The sequence below is a fragment of the Watersipora subatra genome, chromosome 3 (assembly GCF_963576615.1).
Source record: "Watersipora subatra chromosome 3, tzWatSuba1.1, whole genome shotgun sequence".
In the NCBI taxonomy this organism is placed as follows: Eukaryota; Metazoa; Bryozoa; class Gymnolaemata; order Cheilostomatida; family Watersiporidae; genus Watersipora; species Watersipora subatra.
Window position 1 is genome coordinate 47,375,137 of NC_088710.1, and position 21,231 is coordinate 47,396,367.

The following is a 21,231-nucleotide window of genomic DNA, read 5'->3' on the forward strand; positions in this document are numbered from 1 at the left end:
TTCCATTGAAGAAACAGAAAATTTACACCGAACGGCTTCAACGTGAAACCCCTAACTATGGAATACGTATTGTGATACGCAGGCTTAATATACGTGCGCTCGTAAACAGTAGGTTGGAATAACTCCGCAAGTGAAAATTATTTTTAACTCGAATAGTTTATTCTATATAAACCCTAATACTAATAAAATATACATATGTATACACACGTGTAATAGAAATATGATATGTATTACGAGATTTACATGAAACAAAAAACTATCTAGCTCACAAGCAGCTCTTACACACAGGACCTGAGCCACTACGAACTACCCACTGTCACCAACGATTGTAATTTTGGTCTATGTAGAGCATGCACTTGCAGACAGAAAACAATAACTTCAGCAAGATCGGATTTTAGTTAGAGGGACTAGCTTATTTTATAGTATTTGAATAGATCGGCAAGAACTCTTATCTTTATGTATGTAAAGATAAAGCATTTTCTCAGTGCGCGACTCAGAAGCTACAATAAGTATAACAACACCTAAAAATGTAAAAATATGTAAGCCAGCCGCACATATGAAGAGATAAAAACATATAACAACTACTCACAACAAAATAATCTCTTTGGTGTATGACATAATAAGTGAAGTGAAACTATTTTTCAATCGCTAATGCCCAAATGGGTATATACAATAATACTATAGAGATAATCTCATAGACCAGTAACTGGGAGTTATGTAACCCAGATTTTAGAGAGCCCTAGAAGGCATGAGCTTATAGAATTTATATATGTATAACCAGAGTGAAAAAAGAATAAAGCTGTACAAAAACATGTATCAACTATAAAGTAGTAGAATATGAAAGCAGTGGAGAAGTCACGGTGAGCTACTGTAGGGGATTAGAGGGGAGAGCTCTGCTGTGAGATCCTGGCTATAAGGAGGTGGGTCCAAATTTCTCATGTTGTTTAATTCGGTATCGCCAGCAACAGAAACGGAGATTAGATTTTTTAACCTGGCCTCAATACAGCCAGCGGAAAGGCGGGCTTCCGCATCAGCATCCCAAGACTCCTCAATAGTTGTTATAAGGGTCATTGCATGCTACAACATAATGAGTGTGCTAGCTCTGTGCTCAAGATCATATGCAAACAGGTTTAATGAGAGCTCAACTAGAAAAAAAAATACTCAAAAAAACCTCTGCAGTGAACATGGATATCCATTGCAGTCAGTATTTAAGACTTGTGAATGGGTGAGTTATGTCAGTTTTATCTTTAGGGATCTCAAGTGTTTCATTGCTTAGGTTCCTTTAGTTGTTCTTTTGATATAGTTAGAAGACATCCATGGTGAGTTACAAAAATATGGTTAGCTCATAGCCAACCTACCCGATGTCTGTAAAGACATGATGGAAACGCGGGTCTCCTCTTCTGCTTACTAACAAGAACCTGTAGCGTTTCAAGCAATGTTGAGAACTGGCCTCCTTCCATATCCTCAAAGGGTACTCGATACTCGAGTGAAGCTGTAATTACATCGACCAAATGAGAAGGAAAGAAAGTGATGCTTTCGGTTGCATAACGAAGTCATCTTGGTTAAATAGTCACAAATGTAAGATCTGGTTGAACATACAGAGCGAAACAATTGTTCAGCTTAATTGATAACCAATATTTCCTTTGTTTCATAAAGTAGCTGTTGGTTGGGTTATATCCGGAGAGTTGTCTGCTAATTTTCACACTGGTTGTCTAAAACCTCGAACAATAAGATTAAGGAGTTATTCTTATTTAACTTTTAATATCATCACAGACTTGAGCAACATTACTTATGATGGCGCATGGAATCAATAGCAGGAGCATCGAAATACTGAAGTGAACAGGCAAACATTTTATTAATGAAAGAAATGACTCCTTTTGTGTCAGCAAGTGATTGCCTTTGTAGAAAAATGTTTAGGATTAGAACAGCAAGGTTATGATTTTGATGGCGAACATTCGACGTCATAACCATAATCACATAATAACCTCCCAACCTAATTAATGAGAAATGTGTGCGTTTAGCATTCTTTGCCAGTGACAAACATTAAATGAACCGACCTAGCATACAGCATGAAGAATGCACCTAGCAAACAGACAGCGCAGAGCAGGGACCATGCATATGGCAAAAAGCATACAAATATCATACGGATAGAAAAAAGAGCATATCAATAGCAAATAGCATACAAATAATATATAGATAGCAGATAGCATGTAGATAGCAATTAGCATGTAGATAGCAGATAGCATAGAGATTCGGTGTAATGCTAAACAAACTGTCTACAAATATGAGTCTAACATACAGTTGCGGTCTGATTGCTCAACCAAAGCTATAGACTTAGTAGCTGCCTGACACGTGATAAACGAAGAAAAGTGAGACGCTAAATAGTACACAGCAATGTGCGGAACAGTGTGACTAACCAGTCTCAGAAATATCACAGCGAGTGAGTAACTCCCACATTACTAATGCAGCCGCATAAACATCTATTCGTAGAAAAGCATCTTTGGTGAAGGAAATAGCTCCATCAAGGACTTCTGGTGCCATGTACCTATGTGTGCCTGCCTGGAACTGAAAAAAAGGTATCGCTAATTAAATTATTATAAATGCTGCAAACAGCTTTTCATTAAGTGTTAAGAAATCACTGGTTGGAGCAATTTAATGGAGCCCTGTTTTAACGTCTTACAAAACTTTATAGCTAGGATTCTGCTATATATAAGGTGTTACACTCCAGTGTAGCTGATACTTATAGCTAGGATACTGCTGTATATAAGGTGTTACACTCCAGTGTAGCTGATACTTATAGCAAAGATACTGCTATATATAAGGTGTTACACTCCAGTGTAGTTGATACTTATAGCTAGGATACTGCTGTATATAAGATGCTACACTCCAGCGTAGTTGATACTTATAGCTAGGATACTGCTGTATATAAGGTGTTACACTCCAGAGTGGCTGATACTTATAGCTAGGATACTGCTATATATAAGGTGTTACACTCCAGTGTAGCTGATACTTATAGATAGGATATGGCTGTATATGAGATGTTACACTCCAGTGTAGTTGATACTTATAGCTAGGATACTGTTGTATATAAGATGTTACACTCCAGTGTAGTTGTTACTTATAGCTAGGATACTGCTGTATATAAGATGCTACACTCCAGTGTAGCTGATACTTATAGCTAGGATACTGCTGTATATAAGGTGTTACACTCCAGTGTAGTTGATACTTATAGCTAGGATACTGCTGTATATAAGGTGTTACACTCCAGTGTAGTTGATACTTATAGCTAGGATACTGCTGTATATAAGGTGTTACACTCCAGTGTAGTTGATACTTATAGCTAGGATACTGCTATATATAAGATGTTACACTCCAGTGTAGCTGATACTTATAGATAGGATACTGCTGTATATAAGATGTTACACTCCAGTGTAGCTGATACTTATAGATAGGATACTGCTGTATATAAGATGTTACACTCCAGTGTAGCTGATACTTATAGCTAGGATACTGTTGTATATAAGGTGTTACACTCCAGTGTAGTTGATACTTATAGCTAGGATACTGCTGTATATAAGGTGTTACACTCCAGTGTAGTTGATACGTATAGCTAGGATACTGCTGTATATAAGGTGTTACACTCCAGTGTAGTTGATACTTATAGCTAGGATATGGCTGTATATAAGATGTTACACTCCAGTGTAGCTGATACTTATAGCTAGGATACTGCTGTATATAAGGTGTTACACTACAGTGTAGTTGATACTTATAGCTATGATATGGCTGTATATAAGATGTTACACTCCAGTGTAGCTGATACTTATAGCTAGGATACTGCTGTATATAAGATGTTACACTCCAGTGTAGTTGATACTTATAGCTAGGATACTGTTATATATAAGGTGTTACACTCCAGTGTAGTTGATACTTATAGCTAGGATACTGTTATATATAAGGTGTTACACTCCAGTGTAGTTGATACTTATAGCTAGGATACTGCTATATATAAGATGTTACACTCCAGTGTAGCTGATACTTATAGCTAGGATACTGCTGTATATAAGATGTTACACTCCAGTGTAGTTGATACTTATAGCTAGGATATGGCTGTATATAAGATGTTACACTCCAGTGTAGCTGATACTTATAGCTAGGATACTGCTGTATATAAGGTGTTACACTCCAGTGTAGTTGATACTTATAGCTAGGATATGGCTGTATATAAGATGTTACAATCCAGTGTAGCTGATACTTATAGCTAGGATACTGCTGTAGATAAGATGTTACACTCCAGTGTAGTTGATACTTATAGCTAGGATACTGTTATATATAAGGTGTTACACTCCAGTGTAGTTGATACTTATAGCTAGGATACTGCTATATATAAGATGTTACACTCCAGTGTAGCTGATACTTATAGCTAAGATACTGCTGTATATAAGGTGTTACACTCCAGTGTAGTTGATACTTATAGCTAGGATATGGCTGTATATAAGATGTTACACTCCAGTGTAGTTGATACTTATAGATAGGATACTGCTGTATATAAGATGCAACACTCCAGTGTAGCTGATACTTATAGCTAGGATACTGCTGTATATAAGATGTTACACTCCAGTGTAGTTGATACTTATAGCTAGGATACTGTTATATATAAGGTGTTACACTCCAGTGTAGTTGATACTTATAGCTAGGATACTGCTGTATATAAGATGTTACACTCCAGTGTAGTTGATACTTATAGCTAGGATACTGCTGTATATAAGATGCTACACTCCAGTGTAGTTGATACATATAGCTAGGATACTGTTATATATAAGGTGTTACACTCCAGTGTAGCTGATACTTATAGCTAGGATACTGCTGTATATAAGGTGTTACACTCCAGTGTAGTTGATACTTATAGCTAGGATACTGCTGTATATAAGATGTTACACTCCAGTGTAGTTGATACTTATAGCTAGGATACTGCTGTATATAAGATGTTACACTCCAGTGTAGTTGATACGTATAGCTAGGATACTGTTATATATAAGGTGTTACACTCCAGTGTAGTTGATACTTATAGCTATGATACTGTTATATATAAGATGTTACACTCCAGTGTAGTTGATACTTATAGCTAGGATACTGTTATATATAAGGTGTTACACTCCAGTGTAGCTGATACTTATAGCTAGGATACTGCTGTATATAAGATGTTACACTCCAGTGTAGCTGATACTTATAGCTAGGATACTGCTGTATATAAGATGTTACACTCCAGTGTAGTTGATACTTATAGCTAGGATACTGCTGTATATAAGATGTTACACTCCAGTGTAGCTGATACTTATAGCTAGGATACTGCTGTATATAAGGTGTTACACTCCAGTGTAGTTGATACTTATAGCTAGGATACTGCTGTATATAAGATGTTACACTCCAGTGTAGTTGATACTTATAGCTAGGATACTGCTGTATATAAGGTGTTACACTCCAGTGTAGTTGTTACTTATAGCTAGGATACTGCTGTATATAAGATGTTACACTCCAGAGTGGCTGATACTTATAGCTAGGATACTGCTGTATATAAGGTGTTACACTCCAGTGTAGTTGATACGTATAGCTAGGATACTGCTGTATATAAGATGTTACACTCCAGTGTAGCTGATACTTATAGCTAGGATACTGCTGTATATAAGGTGTTACACTCCAGTGTAGTTGATACTTATAGCTAGGATACTGCTGTATATAAGATGTTACACTCCAGTGTAGCTGATACTTATAGCTAGGATACTGCTGTATATAAGGTGTTACACTCCAGTGTAGTTGATACTTATAGCTATGATATGGCTGTATATAAGATGTTACACTCCAGTGTAGCTGATACTTATAGCTAGGATACTGCCGTATATAAGATGTTACACTCCAGTGTAGTTGATACTTATAGCTAGGATACTGTTATATATAAGGTGTTACACTCCAGTGTAGTTGATACTTATAGCTAGGATACTGTTATATATAAGGTGTTACACTCCAGTGTAGTTGATACTTATAGCTAGGATACTGCTATATATAAGATGTTACACTCCAGTGTAGCTGATACTTATAGCTAGGATACTGCTGTATATAAGATGTTACACTCCAGTGTAGTTGATACTTATAGCTAGGATATGGCTGTATATAAGATGTTACACTCCAGAGTAGCTGATACTTATAGCTAGGATACTGCTGTATATAAGGTGTTACACTCCAGTGTAGTTGATACTTATAGCTAGGATATGGCTGTATATAAGATGTTACACTCCAGTGTAGCTGATACTTATAGCTAGGATACTGCTGTATATAAGATGTTACACTCCAGTGTAGTTGATACTTATAGCTAGGATACTGTTATATATAAGGTGTTACACTCCAGTGTAGTTAATACTTATAGCTAGGATACTGCTATATATAAGATGTTACACTCCAGTGTAGCTGATACTTATAGCTAAGATACTGCTGTATATAAGGTGTTACACTCCAGTGTAGTTGATACTTATAGCTAGGATATGGCTGTATATAAGATGTTACACTCCAGTGTAGCTGATACTTATAGCTAGGATACTGCTGTAGATAAGATGTTACACTCCAGTGTAGTTGATACTTATAGCTAGGATATGGCTGTATATAAGATGCTACACTCCAGTGTAGTTGATACTTATAGCTAGGATACTGCTGTAGATAAGATGTTACACTCCAGTGTAGTTGATACTTATAGCTAGGATACTGTTATATATAAGGTGTTACACTCCAGTGTAGTTGATACTTATAGCTAGGATACTGCTGTATATAAGGTGTTACACTCCAGTGTAGTTGATACTTATAGCTAGGATACTGCTATATATAAGATGTTACACTCCAGTGTAGTTGATACTTATAGCTAGGATATGGCTGTATATAAGATGCTACACTCCAGTGTAGTTGATACTTATAGCTAGGATATGGCTGTATATAAGATGCTACACTCCAGTGTAGTTGATACTTATAGCTAGGATACTGCTATATATAAGGTGTTACACTCCAGTGTAGCTGATACTTATAGCTAGGATACTGCTATATATAAGATGTTACACTCCAGTATAGTTGATACTTATAGCTAGGATACTGCTGTATATATAAGGTGTTACACTCCAGTGTAGTTGATACTTATAGCTAGGATACTGCTGTATATAAGATGTTACACTCCAATGTAGTTGATACTTATAGCTAGGATATGGCTGTATATAAGATGCTACACTCCAGTGTAGTTGATACTTATAGCTAGGATACTGCTGTATATAAGATGCTACACTCCAATGTAGTTGATACTTATAGCTAGGATATGGCTGTATATAAGATGCTACACTCCAGTGTAGTTGATACTTATAGCTAGGATACTGTTGTATATAAGATGCTACACTCCAGCGTAGTTGATACTTATAGCTAGGATACTGCTGTATATAAGGTGTTACACTCCAGTGTAGTTGATACTTATAGCTAGGATACTGCCGTATATAAGATGCTACACTCCAGTGTAGCTGATACTTATAGCTAGGATACTGCTGTATATAAGATGTTACACTCCAGTGTAGTTGATACTTATAGCTAGGATATGGCTGTATATAAGATGCTACACTCCAGTGTAGTTGATACTTATAGCTAGGATACTGCTGTATATAAGATGCTACACTCCAATGTAGTTGATACTTATAGCTAGGATATGGCTGTATATAAGATGCTACACTCCAGTGTAGTTGATACTTATAGCTAGGATACTGCTGTATATAAGATGCTACACTCCAGTATAGTTGATACTTATAGCTAGGATACTGCTGTATATAAGATGTTACACTCCAGTGTAGTTGATACTTATAGCTAGGATACTGCTGTATATAAGATGCTACACTCCAGTGTAGTTGATACTTATAGCTAGGATACTGCTGTATATAAGATGCTACACTCCAGTGTAGTTGATACTTATAGCTAGGATATTGCTGTATATAAGATGCTACACTCCAGTGTAGCTGATACTTATAGCTAGGATATGGCTGTATATAAGGTGTTACACTCCAGTGTAGTTGATACTTATAGCTAGGATACTGCTGTATATAAGATGCTACACTCCAATGTAGTTGATACTTATAGCTAGGATATGGCTGTATATAAGATGCTACACTCCAGTGTAGTTGATACTTATAGCTAGGATACTGTTGTATATAAGATGCTACACTCCAGCGTAGTTGATACTTATAGCTAGGATACTGCTGTATATAAGGTGTTACACTCCAGTGTAGTTGATACTTATAGCTAGGATACTGCTGTATATAAGATGTTACACTCCAGTGTAGTTGATACTTATAGCTAGGATACTGCTGTATATAAGATGCTACACTCCAGTGTAGCTGATACTTATAGCTAGGATACTGCTGTATATAAGATGTTACACTCCAGTGTAGTTGATACTTATAGCTAGGATACTGCTGTATATAAGGTGTTACACTCCAGTGTAGCTGATACTTATAGATAGGATATGGCTGTATATAAGATGTTACACTCCAGTGTAGTTGATACTTATAGCTAAGATATGGCTGTATATAAGATGTTACACTCCAGCGTAGCTGATACTTATAGCTAGGATACTGCTGTATATAAGATGCTACACTCGCGAGTAGTTCATGGTAATCAGACAGAGTTCAAAAGTTTGTTTTAGTTGAAAGCCAACGAAGGAGTTACTTGTTATTTAATTATTGACAGGATAATAAGATTACAAAAGCCTGTGAACATATGGCAACTAAGATACTAGGCTAAATGTACAGAAATTAGTTAACCTGAGCATCTGTCTCCAACAAATCACCACTTCTGAAATATTGCGCAAGGCCAAAGTCGGCAATCGCAGCTGTCATATCATCTTTAATCAGTATATTTTTGCTTTTAATATCCCTGTGTGCAAGAGCTCTTCGTCCTAAATCGGGGGAGACTATTTCGTCATGAAGGAAGGCCAGACCGGCGATCATAGAATGTGCCAACTTGAGCATTGCTGACCATGTCAGGATGTGACCTGTGAGAATCAGAGACGGGTGCCACAAAATGAAAGCTTCAATAATTAACTTTATCATACTAACACGGTCTCGAGTTTTGAATCTATATATAGAAATGTCAAAATTTGTGTTTGTGTGTACTACAGTTTGTCCAGTTATAGCTATTAAAATCATGGAATGAAAAGCTTGCTGCGTGCTGGATTTGAACTCACGAAGATTGCAACTGCAAGTTTCAAACCACATATTAAATCACTGATATACAGTCCTTAGCATTTTATCGCTCTTATCATATCCCGTATGCACACGCTAAATGCGCACTTTTGATTATTTACTAATCCTTCATTTTTTTGATGCCATCAATTCGTCTGCACATGCACTCGTTCGCGGAAACGCCGCCATATTTGTAGACAAACCATTGTAATTGTCGGTCACTTTACGTTATTGAATAGTATTTTTGGTGCTATTTCACTATTATACCGGGATTCTCCCTCAAAAAGTGTTCAGCGTCGCTATACAAAATCGCGAAGTTCGCGAAAATTAATTGCAGAAGCTTCATGTTTTCAACAGTAAACGTTGTCTACAAAGATGGCGGACCACGATAAAATGACGTTACGAAAAAACGAAGGACATTACCTTTTGCATTTGTTATTTTTGAAATTGTTTAAAAACTAATTTTTTGCTACCATTACCTATTTTTGAATTTGTAATTTTTAAATGTGCCTTTTCAATTTCAAGTGTGCCGTTACACTTCTATTTCCGGTTTTTCGTAAGGTTCGATTGCTAAATTCTTGCATGGAATAGCCTCTACATTCTCTCCGTTCAGTCAGACTAAGTACCAGACAGAGAAAATCTAGTACCTCATTTTTACATTTTTACCAGTACCGAGAAGTACTAGTATTATCGTGTTGAAAGTTTTAATAAATAGCTTCTGTTAGAACAGTAACTTTTTATATATACACACACTTCTATGCACGAATTGTAATTATTAATTCAACATATTTAGATTTTTATTTTGATTTCTCTGTTTGTATTAATTGTATCATTACCAAATCACCTTTTATTGTAATCGTAGCAAAACAGACTTAATTAGCTATTACTTGCTAATTATTTCACATTTACATAAAAATACTTTTGTAGATGTTTTATTTTGTTTCTTAATTTATTTGACCTGCACAAAACATTTTCTCATGATATAAAGTTTGAAAGTTACAGTTGTTTGGCAAAGTTTGAAAACCTTTACAGTTGTGTTATCTTTTTTAAATTTATTTAAACTGCACAAATCACTTTTCTCATGATATGAAATTGGAAAGTTAGAATGGTAACTGTTGTTATACGTTACATAAAAATAAATTTTCTGTGCAGACTTTTATTAACCGGGCAACACCGAGCATTCACCTAGTGTTTTTCTATAGTAAAAAAATTGCAGACTTTAACATCCCTACAAACGATTTTTGTTGTTGATGGTCCTTGACACTGCCAAAGTTTGAATTAGCCATACAGATACACCGAATTTCTGCCACTCTACTAAATAACACTTTATTTCTCGAGTTGTCTGCACCCATAGATATCTCAGACTGCACACATTAATTTAGCAAACAAAACCTCTCTCCTATAAGTAACAGCTAAGCTATCTACACTATAACGTAGAATACTTGTTACTTGAGACGATATAAAAGTTCACTACCTCTTCACCAAACCCTTAAGCTGTACAATTATTAAAACATTGAACTGGACTATTGTTGATTAGTTTGGGCGATTACAGAAAAAACCTGACCCAACAAATTCATAGTGTCTTTCTTAATTATGGTTGAAATGAACGAGCAATCAAATAACCTAGAAATGCAGCTAGCGATGAAAAGTTGACCACAATGCATTCGTCAATTTAATAAAATAAAGTTTCCCAAAGTTGTCTAATCTTGTTGCATTACAGTCGGACCTCTACATCCGAGTGCCCCGACATACAACAAACTTGATATACGAGCTGACTTTTTAAAAAGTTTCTTCCTTGAGATACGAGTGTAATCTTTGAGATACGAGTCGGCTCACGAGGTGACTACACTATATGGCCAAGGATGCGAGAAGCTGCTTTCGAAAACAGCATCGCTCAGTCTTTCTCCTCGAATCAGTTTGAAAAAAGATTTTAAAAGGTTGGCTAAAGTTATAGTGAACGTGAGACAAAAACCGCATAATGGGAAATAGATACTAAAAAAATACGGCCATAAAATTCAACCAAGTTTAGTAAAAGATTAAAACTGCTTCAAGTGTGAGTTTAGTAAAAGATTAAAACTGCTTCAAGTGTGAGTTTAGTAAAAGATTAAAACTGCTTCAAGTGTGAGTTTAGTAAAAGATTAAAACTGCTTCAAGTGTGAGTTTAGTAAAAGATTAAAACTGCTTCAAGTGTGAGTTTAGTAAAAGATTAAAACTGCTTCAAGTGTGAGTTTAGTAAAAGATTAAAACTGCTTCAAGTGTGAGTTTAGTAAGCTAGATTTATTAAAATTAAATTTAAAGTTTTTATTACGTTGGGTCACAAAAGTTTAGCATACAGAAAGCTTTGCTCTCAAGTTTCTATCAGACAACTGTTATCCACAAAATCTGTCTCGAAGTTAAAAACTCCATAAAGTAGTGTACATACCTGTGGTAATGTTAAGTTTTATATAAACTCACAGCAACTAAGTAGGTAGGTACTGAAACACAGCAATTAAACGTTTTTTCAACCGTAATATCCTGTTTAGGTGGTGCTTTCATAATACAGTAACAGATTAATTTGTACTTGGTGATTTTACATAGGAAACAGTGCCTTGAGACGCGATTAAATTGACATATGAGCTCAATCCCAGAACGCATTAAGCTTGTATGTCGGCGGTATGACTGTAGTTTAAAAAAAGGCCATTTTCGTAATTGTTTCCCCTTAGGCTATTCGAATACAAAAGGCTGGTGAGCTTTGTTCATCCTTGCACAAAATTACATATTTAAAGTGTAAGTAAAATCTGGTCCACAGAAAGTGTTGCAATGAAATTAGAAAATATGGAGTTTTCTACATTTTTATGACTGTGTGACGACACGGGGTGATATCACTGGCTGTACACGAGGAACTGTAGGTGTGACTCAACCATCCAGGTAGAGATGTCATAACCGTATAACTTACAAGCTATAATAATATTCCCTTTGTGTGACTGTCTGCAAACACTGAATAGCCCAATGAATGATGTGGATCCACTTGGATACACCTACTAAACTAGAATTTCGCAATGATAAATTTATCTTACAAATTCCACAAATATCAAGGTTTAAAATAGTGATATGTCGGGTATTCTTAGGAGTGAGTCACAGTCAGTGATATGATATGGTAATCAACCTATCCTAGTGCCAACTAACATACTATTCAAAATCCCAAACATCTAAGAATTTGTCTCGAATAGCATCTCAGACAGTACCAGGCAGCTTGAACCAGAGATGATAGGAACTCCGGCTGTGCTACTCACCCTTTTTTGTTACAATAGTTGCTGATAAAAATAATATTTCGATCAATTTATGGATTTTGCATGACCATAGAAAGTAGCACGCAAAAAAGAACGATGTTAAAAATAGTATTACATAGAGAAAGTCGACTAGCTGTGTCAACTGTGTATCTCAAACAAATGTCAGGTCACTGCCCCAATGTGACGTTCCAGAATAGTATTAGCAGAAGACACTGGCAGACTTTCAGATTTACTGTGAAATTACAAAGTTACTCAAATATATATACCTACCTTTCAAATAGTCATATATGGAGCCATGTGGGTAGTACTGGAGAACGATCCACAAACTTGGTCCAAGACTACTGTTCATTTGCACTGCACCAAAGAACCTGGCAATGTTGGGGTTGTTATTAGAACCTAATGACCGATAGATGTCCCTTTCTTGCTGCCACATCCTTCGGTTAGCCGACGAAAAGCATTTTATAACAACATGCACTCCATTTATCTCTCCACCTAGGTGAACCTTGGCATACCGACCTGCAACCCCGAATGGAGAACATACAAGATAAGCCAAAATGACCACTTGTGACTAATGCTTTAAATTTCTAATGATCAAGCGGAATGACAGTTTAAAGCTGCTCTGTTGGTGACGATAGTACGCAGTTTGTTCACAGCTTCCAATATATGCTTCCAAACGTGAAGAGATTTCAATAAAAAAGATTATAAAAGAACGAGAAAACATTAAAATATGCAAATAAATTATCACAGAGAGTGACATATTAAATAGGGTAACACTACCAGTAGTTCAGAATGGACCTGATTGATTGTGTGAGTGAAGGTCACTCAACTAAAAGGGCAACTCAGTACCAGAGAAGAGAGTGGTAGAAATTAAATAATTGTGAAAGGGCTACCAAGCACTAATACTAGAGTCTACGCTTGACTTACATTACAACGACAACAGGAAGATTGTTAGCTAGTAACTAATAGGCCTACCTTGGGCGATATCAGCACCTAAATTCAGGTCTTCTATAAGGAGGCTCTCATCTTCCTCAGCAACACAGTCCTCGAGGGGATGGTGCAGCTCTCGACGATTCAGTCTGGAATGCTTCAGTTTAATGACGATGATAAAAAGGACTAATGCGAGAGTAATGACGATTCCGATAGGAATCGCAACCGCGAGCCATGATGGACAGTATGTCATCCTGGGACTGAGGTCAGTGAAGGCTGTAATTGACAAAGTTTCCTGTGCAATTTGTAATTGGTGTTATTTTTAATAGCAACACATGGCTTAAAAACGAAAGCTATCCATGATGACAAATGAGAAAAAACTCACGAGACACTGGTTCTGTAATGTTTAGAAGGCGGCTTTCGTGACCATTACAGTATGGATCAGTGCAACAGCAAGATACAAAAACAGTGTCATTCTCAGGGCTATCATGTCCCTCTATTGTTGACACACATTGAGCACCACACAGAGAATTCTTGTTGTTGTTAGTAAAACATGACATATACATCTAAAATAAAAATCATATATAATCGAAATAGTAACATTATAATGTAATAAAATAGAAAACAACATAAATTTGTTATTTGAAATTAAAATTAATTCCGTATCAACTGTAAAGCTGTTCAATTTGAAGCCAGCAGTCTCTCAGTTTTATTCCTAAGCTCCTACAGCAAACAGTTACAGCAAACTAAAGACTTGTGAGCTAAATAAATAAGATAAAGAAAACAGCTTTAATAATTACATTTGGCACAATAATTGAACTAGGACCAGGAAATAAAACAGATCTGTAATTTAACCGATTCAGTAAGATAATAATATGATGAAAGAAAGCTGGCATAGACAGCGTTAGACTGTTTAATCTAAAAAATAAAATCCTAAATAGCATATTAAATTCACATATACAACTGGTAAATCCGTATATGAATCCCTAACCGTGCTCTCAAAGTCGTTATCCGTATGATGGGGTGAGCTGTCATTCCTCTTTTGTTTCCAAACGGCCACACATACAGCATAGCTGTCACCTGATGCAATGCATTCTGTTTTCTGTGGTGAACAAACATTTGAGCGATCCTCCACTGAAATGCTAAGACTGCTTTTAGCATTGTCGCATTCAGTTTTGTTGTAATAATAACAGGAAGGTGCACTCGATACGGATGGCCATTCAGCAACTGTATCACAAAATTTGATGGGACATACAAATGAATTTATAATAACGTTCTCGTATCTTTATAGTTTTGGAAGAAAGTACAACATAATTGTTTTATTCAAATCTGAAAATATTTGCTGCAATGTAGTATAACCGTTCATTTTAAACAACAATAAATGCAGTATGTGTATACATATTAATTCAAAGTCAAAACAACTGCACCAAGCTTCAAACTTAAAATTAATAAACTAAAGGATAACACAACACTGATTCCAAAAAACATTTCTGACTTGCTAAAATGTGTAAACTTGCAAGACGTCTTACCAATTGCTTGGAAACATAGACTGACCGTCGTAACCAAAAAAGGGCAGAGACGAGCCATTTCCAATGCGAAGATTTCCTGCTCACAAAAACAAAAGTAGAAACGTGCTGTAATAATCATATACGTACAACTAAACAAAGTATTAAGTTCCATGCTCGTTACACGAGCATTAACTGCAAATAAGTCTATATGTGATTCGATCGTCATTAGACAAACAGGGCATAGTAAAAAGTAGGCTTGGTTGCTCTTAAAAAGAATTATATCAAATAATTATAAAATATGGTTTCATCAAAACGAAGCAGAGCAATAAGTACAAACTTTAAACTTTCTCCAACAAAACTCCGTCAATGGCTTGTAACAACAACAACCAATACATTTAGTTGCCGGAAGCTAACCCTGCGCGTGCGCCAATATTAGGCTAAGGTCTTTCCGACAAACCGTAATAAATTCAGGGCTAACGATAGAATTACATCTTTCTGCACACACCACAATTTGTTGTATAACGGTTTGCCACAATCACATCTAAATGGCTTGTCAGTTGCCACCTCGTCTGCATTTTTGAAGTTATGGGCGAAATATACGTTCAACTAGAAGAAATCATTGTCAATCTCGAAAAACATGGACAAGTTTATGCAGGCTGCATGGCAAAGGTGCACAGATGAGAAAAGTGCTGCCATGTTATAAAATTCATTTAAATATTTGAATGAATGTAACATAATAGCATTTGTTTTTGCAGTATTTCTTTCATCACAAAGGAATCTAAGCTGGCGCTAAAGCTTACATGTAAAAGTATGTAGGCCTACCTAAAGAAGCTTTTCCATGTTTCAATATACCAATACAGATAATCAACAAATAAAAACTAGCAAAAAATAAAATATATAGATTTTATATATGTGAACCATATCTGGATCCTTTTAGAAAATTTACAAAACTGACAGGTCAAATTTTTGGCTTTTTATAGTAAGACTATTTGTGATGTCAATTAATAAAGTTAGTTAGAAATACTAAAAATCCAAAGTCAAAGCAATACTTGTAGCCTTGTAACCTATAAGTTTCTTGGAGAGGAAAAGTTCATAGGCTGTTAGTTTCAACCAGTTAAAATAAAATATATATTTTTATAAAATTGTTAGATTATGACTGCAGGGTTGTAAAATATAAATTCAGTTTTACAAAACTAGCGCTGATCCTTAACAAAAGATATTTCATTAATTCTTAAATAAGTGATGAGTTTGCATAAGATTTAACTGGTGGCTCTTTGTACTGCCAAAGGTCTGGACTGCCTGTTGCAACACTTTTCTATGACTAATTCAGAGCTCTTGCATATGTGACACGTGTCAGAGGGGCACTGTGACACTAGCTAATCCAATGGTGTGACACATTTAATTGTAGCGCAGTCACGTGTATTCGTGTGGTACTGCAAAGCATGCTAATGTGGCATTGTGACGCATGTCATTATATATGTATTTTAGCATATATACTATACAGTATATATTTATTTGATATTATGCATATACAGTAAAACTTGAAGAATTCAAAGTTCACGGGACTGAACAAAAGTGGTCGAGTTATTAGAGCGTTCAAGGTATCAGAGCAATGTCACAAGTGCATGTATTCATCAGTAGATACATGTACATATACAAACTATATATAAAACAAAAGCATAAATTGCTTGTTGCAAATTAAAGGGCCTCACATGTGAAGTTTTAAAATTTTTTATCAGAAAGTATACGTAGTTATGTTTTATCACTTGATATTTGTTTGTTGTTTTATGTGATGTGACTGCCAGGATGTTCTCAGGTTAAAATTGGCCAAATTTGATCGCGGTTAAAATGCTCAGAAAAACAGACATATTTTTCTTTTGAGTGTTTTAACCAAAATGAATTTTACCGATTTTACTTTAAGTTTATCCAAAGGTTACTTCCCTTTTCCTTGCTTTCGAAGGGCCATCGCAAAGCGCATGTTTGGTAAAACTTGATTTTTTGCAAATCTTTAGAAAAGTCATTAACGAAAATATTTTGCTATTGATGGTAATAACGACGCCTAAGAACTACTAAAAGTTGATGATTATCTCTATGGCTTGGAATAAAGCAATATTCTAAAGTGATAACAACCGTCTCAGTAGGTTTTCGGCAAAAAACTGTTCGAGTTAATGGTGTAAAATTCAAATTATCTAAAGCAGTTAGTCATTGCGTGGGAACGAACCAAACAGAATAATTTGAGTTAACCATGTGTCCGAGCTATTCGAGGGGGAGTTATCTGAGTTTGACTGTACAAACATGTGTATTCACACTTGTACGTGTATATATACCTATATTAGCCAAATGCCCAGCGTTGCACGGGTATTAAAAATTAGCTTAAAAACAAGGAGAGGTAATGAGAGTTGCCTGCCACTTGCCATTAACTTGGCACATTGCCAATGGCTAATTTGAGTAAGCTTACTAATAAGAGCCAACTACATAACTAACTACTCTTCATGACATTACGGCGCAACGTCAAGGAAAGGGGTAGCATATTTGCAGACAAATAAGGACATATATCGCCCAATGAGTCCATCAAGTTCGTGTGGCTTAATTGGTAAGGGATTGGACTGGCAAAAGGGAGTGCCCGAGATCAAATATTCTGCAATACGGATTCTTCATTCCAAGACTTTAATAGCTATAAAGAAGGACGGAAAACCGACGACGAGAAACCGACGACGAGAAACCGACGACGAGAAACCGACGACGGGAAACCGACGACGGGAAACCGACGACGGGAAACCGACGACGGGAAGCCGACGACGGAAAACCGACGACGGAAAACCGACGACGGAAAACCGACGACGGAAAACCGACGACGGAAAACCGACGACGGAAAACCGACGACGGAAAGCCGACGACGGAAAACCGACGACGGAAAACCGACGACGGAAAACTTTGGAAAATATAAATAAATATATATATAAATATATATAGGTATATATATATATATATAGGTATATATATTTATTTCTATACTGACAACAACCAACACAGGTGAGCTACAAAAAAGGCACTACTGGGAATGCCTAAGATCTTGAGGCGAGTGCTGAACTCTCAGTTCTCTGGTGAATGTTCCGAGCGTGAACAGATATTACCTAATATGTAATGCTGTGTACCATACTAGTGGGGAGTACCATATTAGACTTTATCTAATATGGTACTTGCCTGAAAATCTCCACTTTTGATCATAACTACTAATAAATCCTTGTATTCCAATCCTTGTCTGCAACCTAATCACAATAAAAGTATTGCAATACTGATTCATAAACAGCTATTGGGGGAAGGCGAACTCATTTTCTATAATAATATTCTAGACTATTTTTAATTGCACTTCTATGATTCTGAGGCTCATAACAGCCTGTCAAACAAGTTTCACGCTATGTGGCTGCACAGTTCACATCAGGTCTCATTGGTTGCATAATTCTTAGGCAATTAAAAGACAATCCTATGTTAGCTTTACTTCTTACTGGATATGTTTAATCTATGTCCTTCTTCTTGAAACACAAACTCTAGTCGTTACCTTCCCGTCAGGTACGGCACATGCGTATCTATAGTCTATACAGTATACTTCGATCCTTGTAGAGTGTAGACCAATGGTAAAATTCAGTATTTCTCCGTATGTAGGTATAGACGAATTTGGATTTCTTGTAGGCAGCCAAAATGTCTTTTTGGCATAAAGTTTTGACGACGAAACGTTTGTAAAGCATCGCTTTAAAGCGTAAAAATAAATTGGTAAAGTAGTCAGGTTCCTGCTCATCTGTAGCTTGCTAAAATTTTGCTCTTTTCTCAAAGTTGTGATCTTACACGTACAGCTTAGATTGTTTAAATGATTATTTTTATTACATTACCGCATTATTTTCAGTTGTTCATTATTTGACGCACTTAAATTTTGGTAATTTAGTTTTAATTTCGTATGCAGCAGCTTGTTCATTATCGCTATTTGAACTTTTTTTTAAATTTTAAACTTTTTTTGCTTTCAACTATACATTGTCTCAATAAAATGCTTTATTATCTGATCTTTTGTAGCTAATATCGGACGAGTCTAAAAATAGTCCTAGCTTTCACATTAGATATTTTTAGTTTAGCCTATATATCCTAACAATTCAAGGTAACTTTACATATCATACTGTTTAGTGATAAAGTTTTGTTGATTTTGCTTACCTATCTGATAGAGCTTGGTCTTAATAAGCTAATTGTTAGGAGCTGTCATTGAGGTTGCGTGGTGATTAGTTCAATTAATTGGCTCCTAAAATAGTTCCACCTCCAGGTTTGCTCTCGTTAGGTGCAAAGTAACTTTGTACTTTTTGTTTAATCGATGCCTATTTGATATCAGATTTGTAAGACTTTTGTGAAGTCTACTTCAAGCTTTATGGCATTATCTTGATCTTACATAGTGGATGTTTTAAAAATTTGTGTTGTACTACTCCAACCACTATTAAATATTTTAAGATAACAAATTGACACAAATGCTTAACGCGTTAGTTGATTATACATCAACAAAATGTGTTCAATGTTACATTGCTACACCGTCAATCATTGATATACGAAGTTAGTCTGTACTGACATGTGCGTCGAATGTTGGAGTCAATATTCTTATAAGATATTGTGCTTTGTTTAATTTATTCAACAGCTCAAAAACAATGATGAATACTTTAGGTAGTTACATATAACATTTAAAAAACTAGCATATTATATAAAACAATGAAAAAACTAAATATAATAGCCCAACTCTTGTGTTCGAAATTAAATTAATATAGCAATAAAAATAGGTTATTATCATATTACCATCAGATTAACTACAGGCAAGTTTCGGACGTAGAGGCTACAAAAAAATATGAAACAAGTCTAATATGGACTCCAAACTCGAATTTCATGAACTATAAATCAACACAATATGTATATATATAAATATCTAACTTATATTATTTCTAAAGATGGTTATTTTGTTTGTAATTGTCATGACCAGCCTTTTCAATTGCTTTACCTTTTGTCGCATTCTTTTTACCCTCTTCCTCACGATAAGTATTAGATGGCTTTGGAGGTTTTTTAAAGAGTTGATCTAAAGTTGTTTCATGTTTTTGTGACTTGTTTTAATTATAAAAAAAACAATATTCTTCTTTCATTTTTATCACCACTGTTATTTTCCTTGACCATCCTAAATCCCTGATTTTAAAACTAAAAAAGTCCGAAGCACTGTTTAATATTATTCAAGTGATGTAAAATCAAATTATTTGAAATGCGAATATATGTAATTTATGTATGTAACAGCTATATTTTCGAATGTCTTGCTGAAAATTGTTTGGAAGCTTGGAACAAATTTTGTGTTTTGCATCAAAAAGATTGTATGTTGAGATGTTGGTAAATCAAAGTTAAAATATGTTAGGTGGGCCTGTAGGAAGTAGGGCACATTATCATTAGAAAGTACATGAAAAGTAATTTGTCAAACTTTCATAAGCTGCTACATTCACATTTGTTACTGCATTTATAGTTTCATCATTTGTTGAGCCATTAAAAAATAATTTTACCAACTTATCAATGAATATAACTGCAAAGTAAATATTGTGTCGAGCAATAATTGAGTAAACACATATTGGACTTTAAACTCGCCGCATCCAAGTCAAAGTAAAAATTCCATAATACAGATTCGTTCTAGATATGAATGTATGTTCTGATGTCATTCAAATTAACAAATTTTGATCAGCTATTACCTTGGTTCAAAATTCTTTTTGATATTTGCATTAAATTTGTTTGCTACTGGTAGTAGCTCAAACTGGTATCCTCTTGAAGCAGTATATTACTTAATCATTGGTTATGTAGTTTGCTTGTCTAGACAATTTTGATACCAACAACAGTTTTAGAGGATATGTCATTTCTAGTTTTATATATATACAATAGAATGACTGGTAGCATAATACATTGTTTTATTGTTTTTATTTTAGTGTTTTTACTGAAGTAGATTTGTTGAACATTACCTCTTGTAAATCTTGGTCATCTTTTCAAGATGGCCAAGATTCTTGGTCACATTCCTGGTCACATTCAGATGACACAATTTTGGTTATCAAGAATGTGCCATAACGAATGGAGCCATAAACTGTGTAGCTTCAGAACTAGAGAGCAATAAAGGCAAAGGCAAAACATTGAAGAGTAGCTACTAAACTATGCTAATTTTTTCACTTTTGCTTAAAAAAGTGGCCCAGAATGAGCGATTTTAGTAGAAAAATAGGTTCAGGTAAAAGT

The 21,231-nt window shown here is 35.4% G+C and overlaps 1 protein-coding gene across 1 annotated transcript; it reads right to left on the bottom strand.

The window, feature by feature from the left end:
- Nucleotides 1–146: 146 nt before the first annotated feature.
- Nucleotides 147–15,377, bottom strand: LOC137390082 (activin receptor type-2A-like). The gene is made up of 10 exons (XM_068076330.1): nt 15,293–15,377; nt 14,977–15,052; nt 14,439–14,674; nt 13,833–14,013; nt 13,493–13,723; nt 12,791–13,036; nt 8,832–9,061; nt 2,418–2,565; nt 1,359–1,492; nt 147–1,077 (listed from the first exon to the last, which is right to left on the bottom strand). The coding sequence occupies exons 2-10, from the start codon at nt 15,032–15,034 to the stop codon at nt 856–858; spliced, it is 1,686 nt and encodes a 561-aa protein (XP_067932431.1). The 5' UTR covers nt 15,035–15,052; nt 15,293–15,377; the 3' UTR covers nt 147–855.
- Nucleotides 15,378–21,231: the final 5,854 nt, after the last annotated feature.

Coding starts and splice junctions, on each gene's coding strand:
- LOC137390082 (XM_068076330.1), bottom strand. CDS start 15,034: ATGGCTCGTCTCTGCCCTTTTTTGGTTACGACGGTCAGTCTATGTTTC. Junction 1,493..2,417: donor CTGTGATATTTCTGAGACTG/GTTAGTCACACT, acceptor ATGTAATTACAG/CTTCACTCGAGTATCGAGTA. Junction 1,078..1,358: donor CATGTCTTTACAGACATCGG/GTAGGTTGGCTA, acceptor ATTATGTTGTAG/CATGCAATGACCCTTATAAC.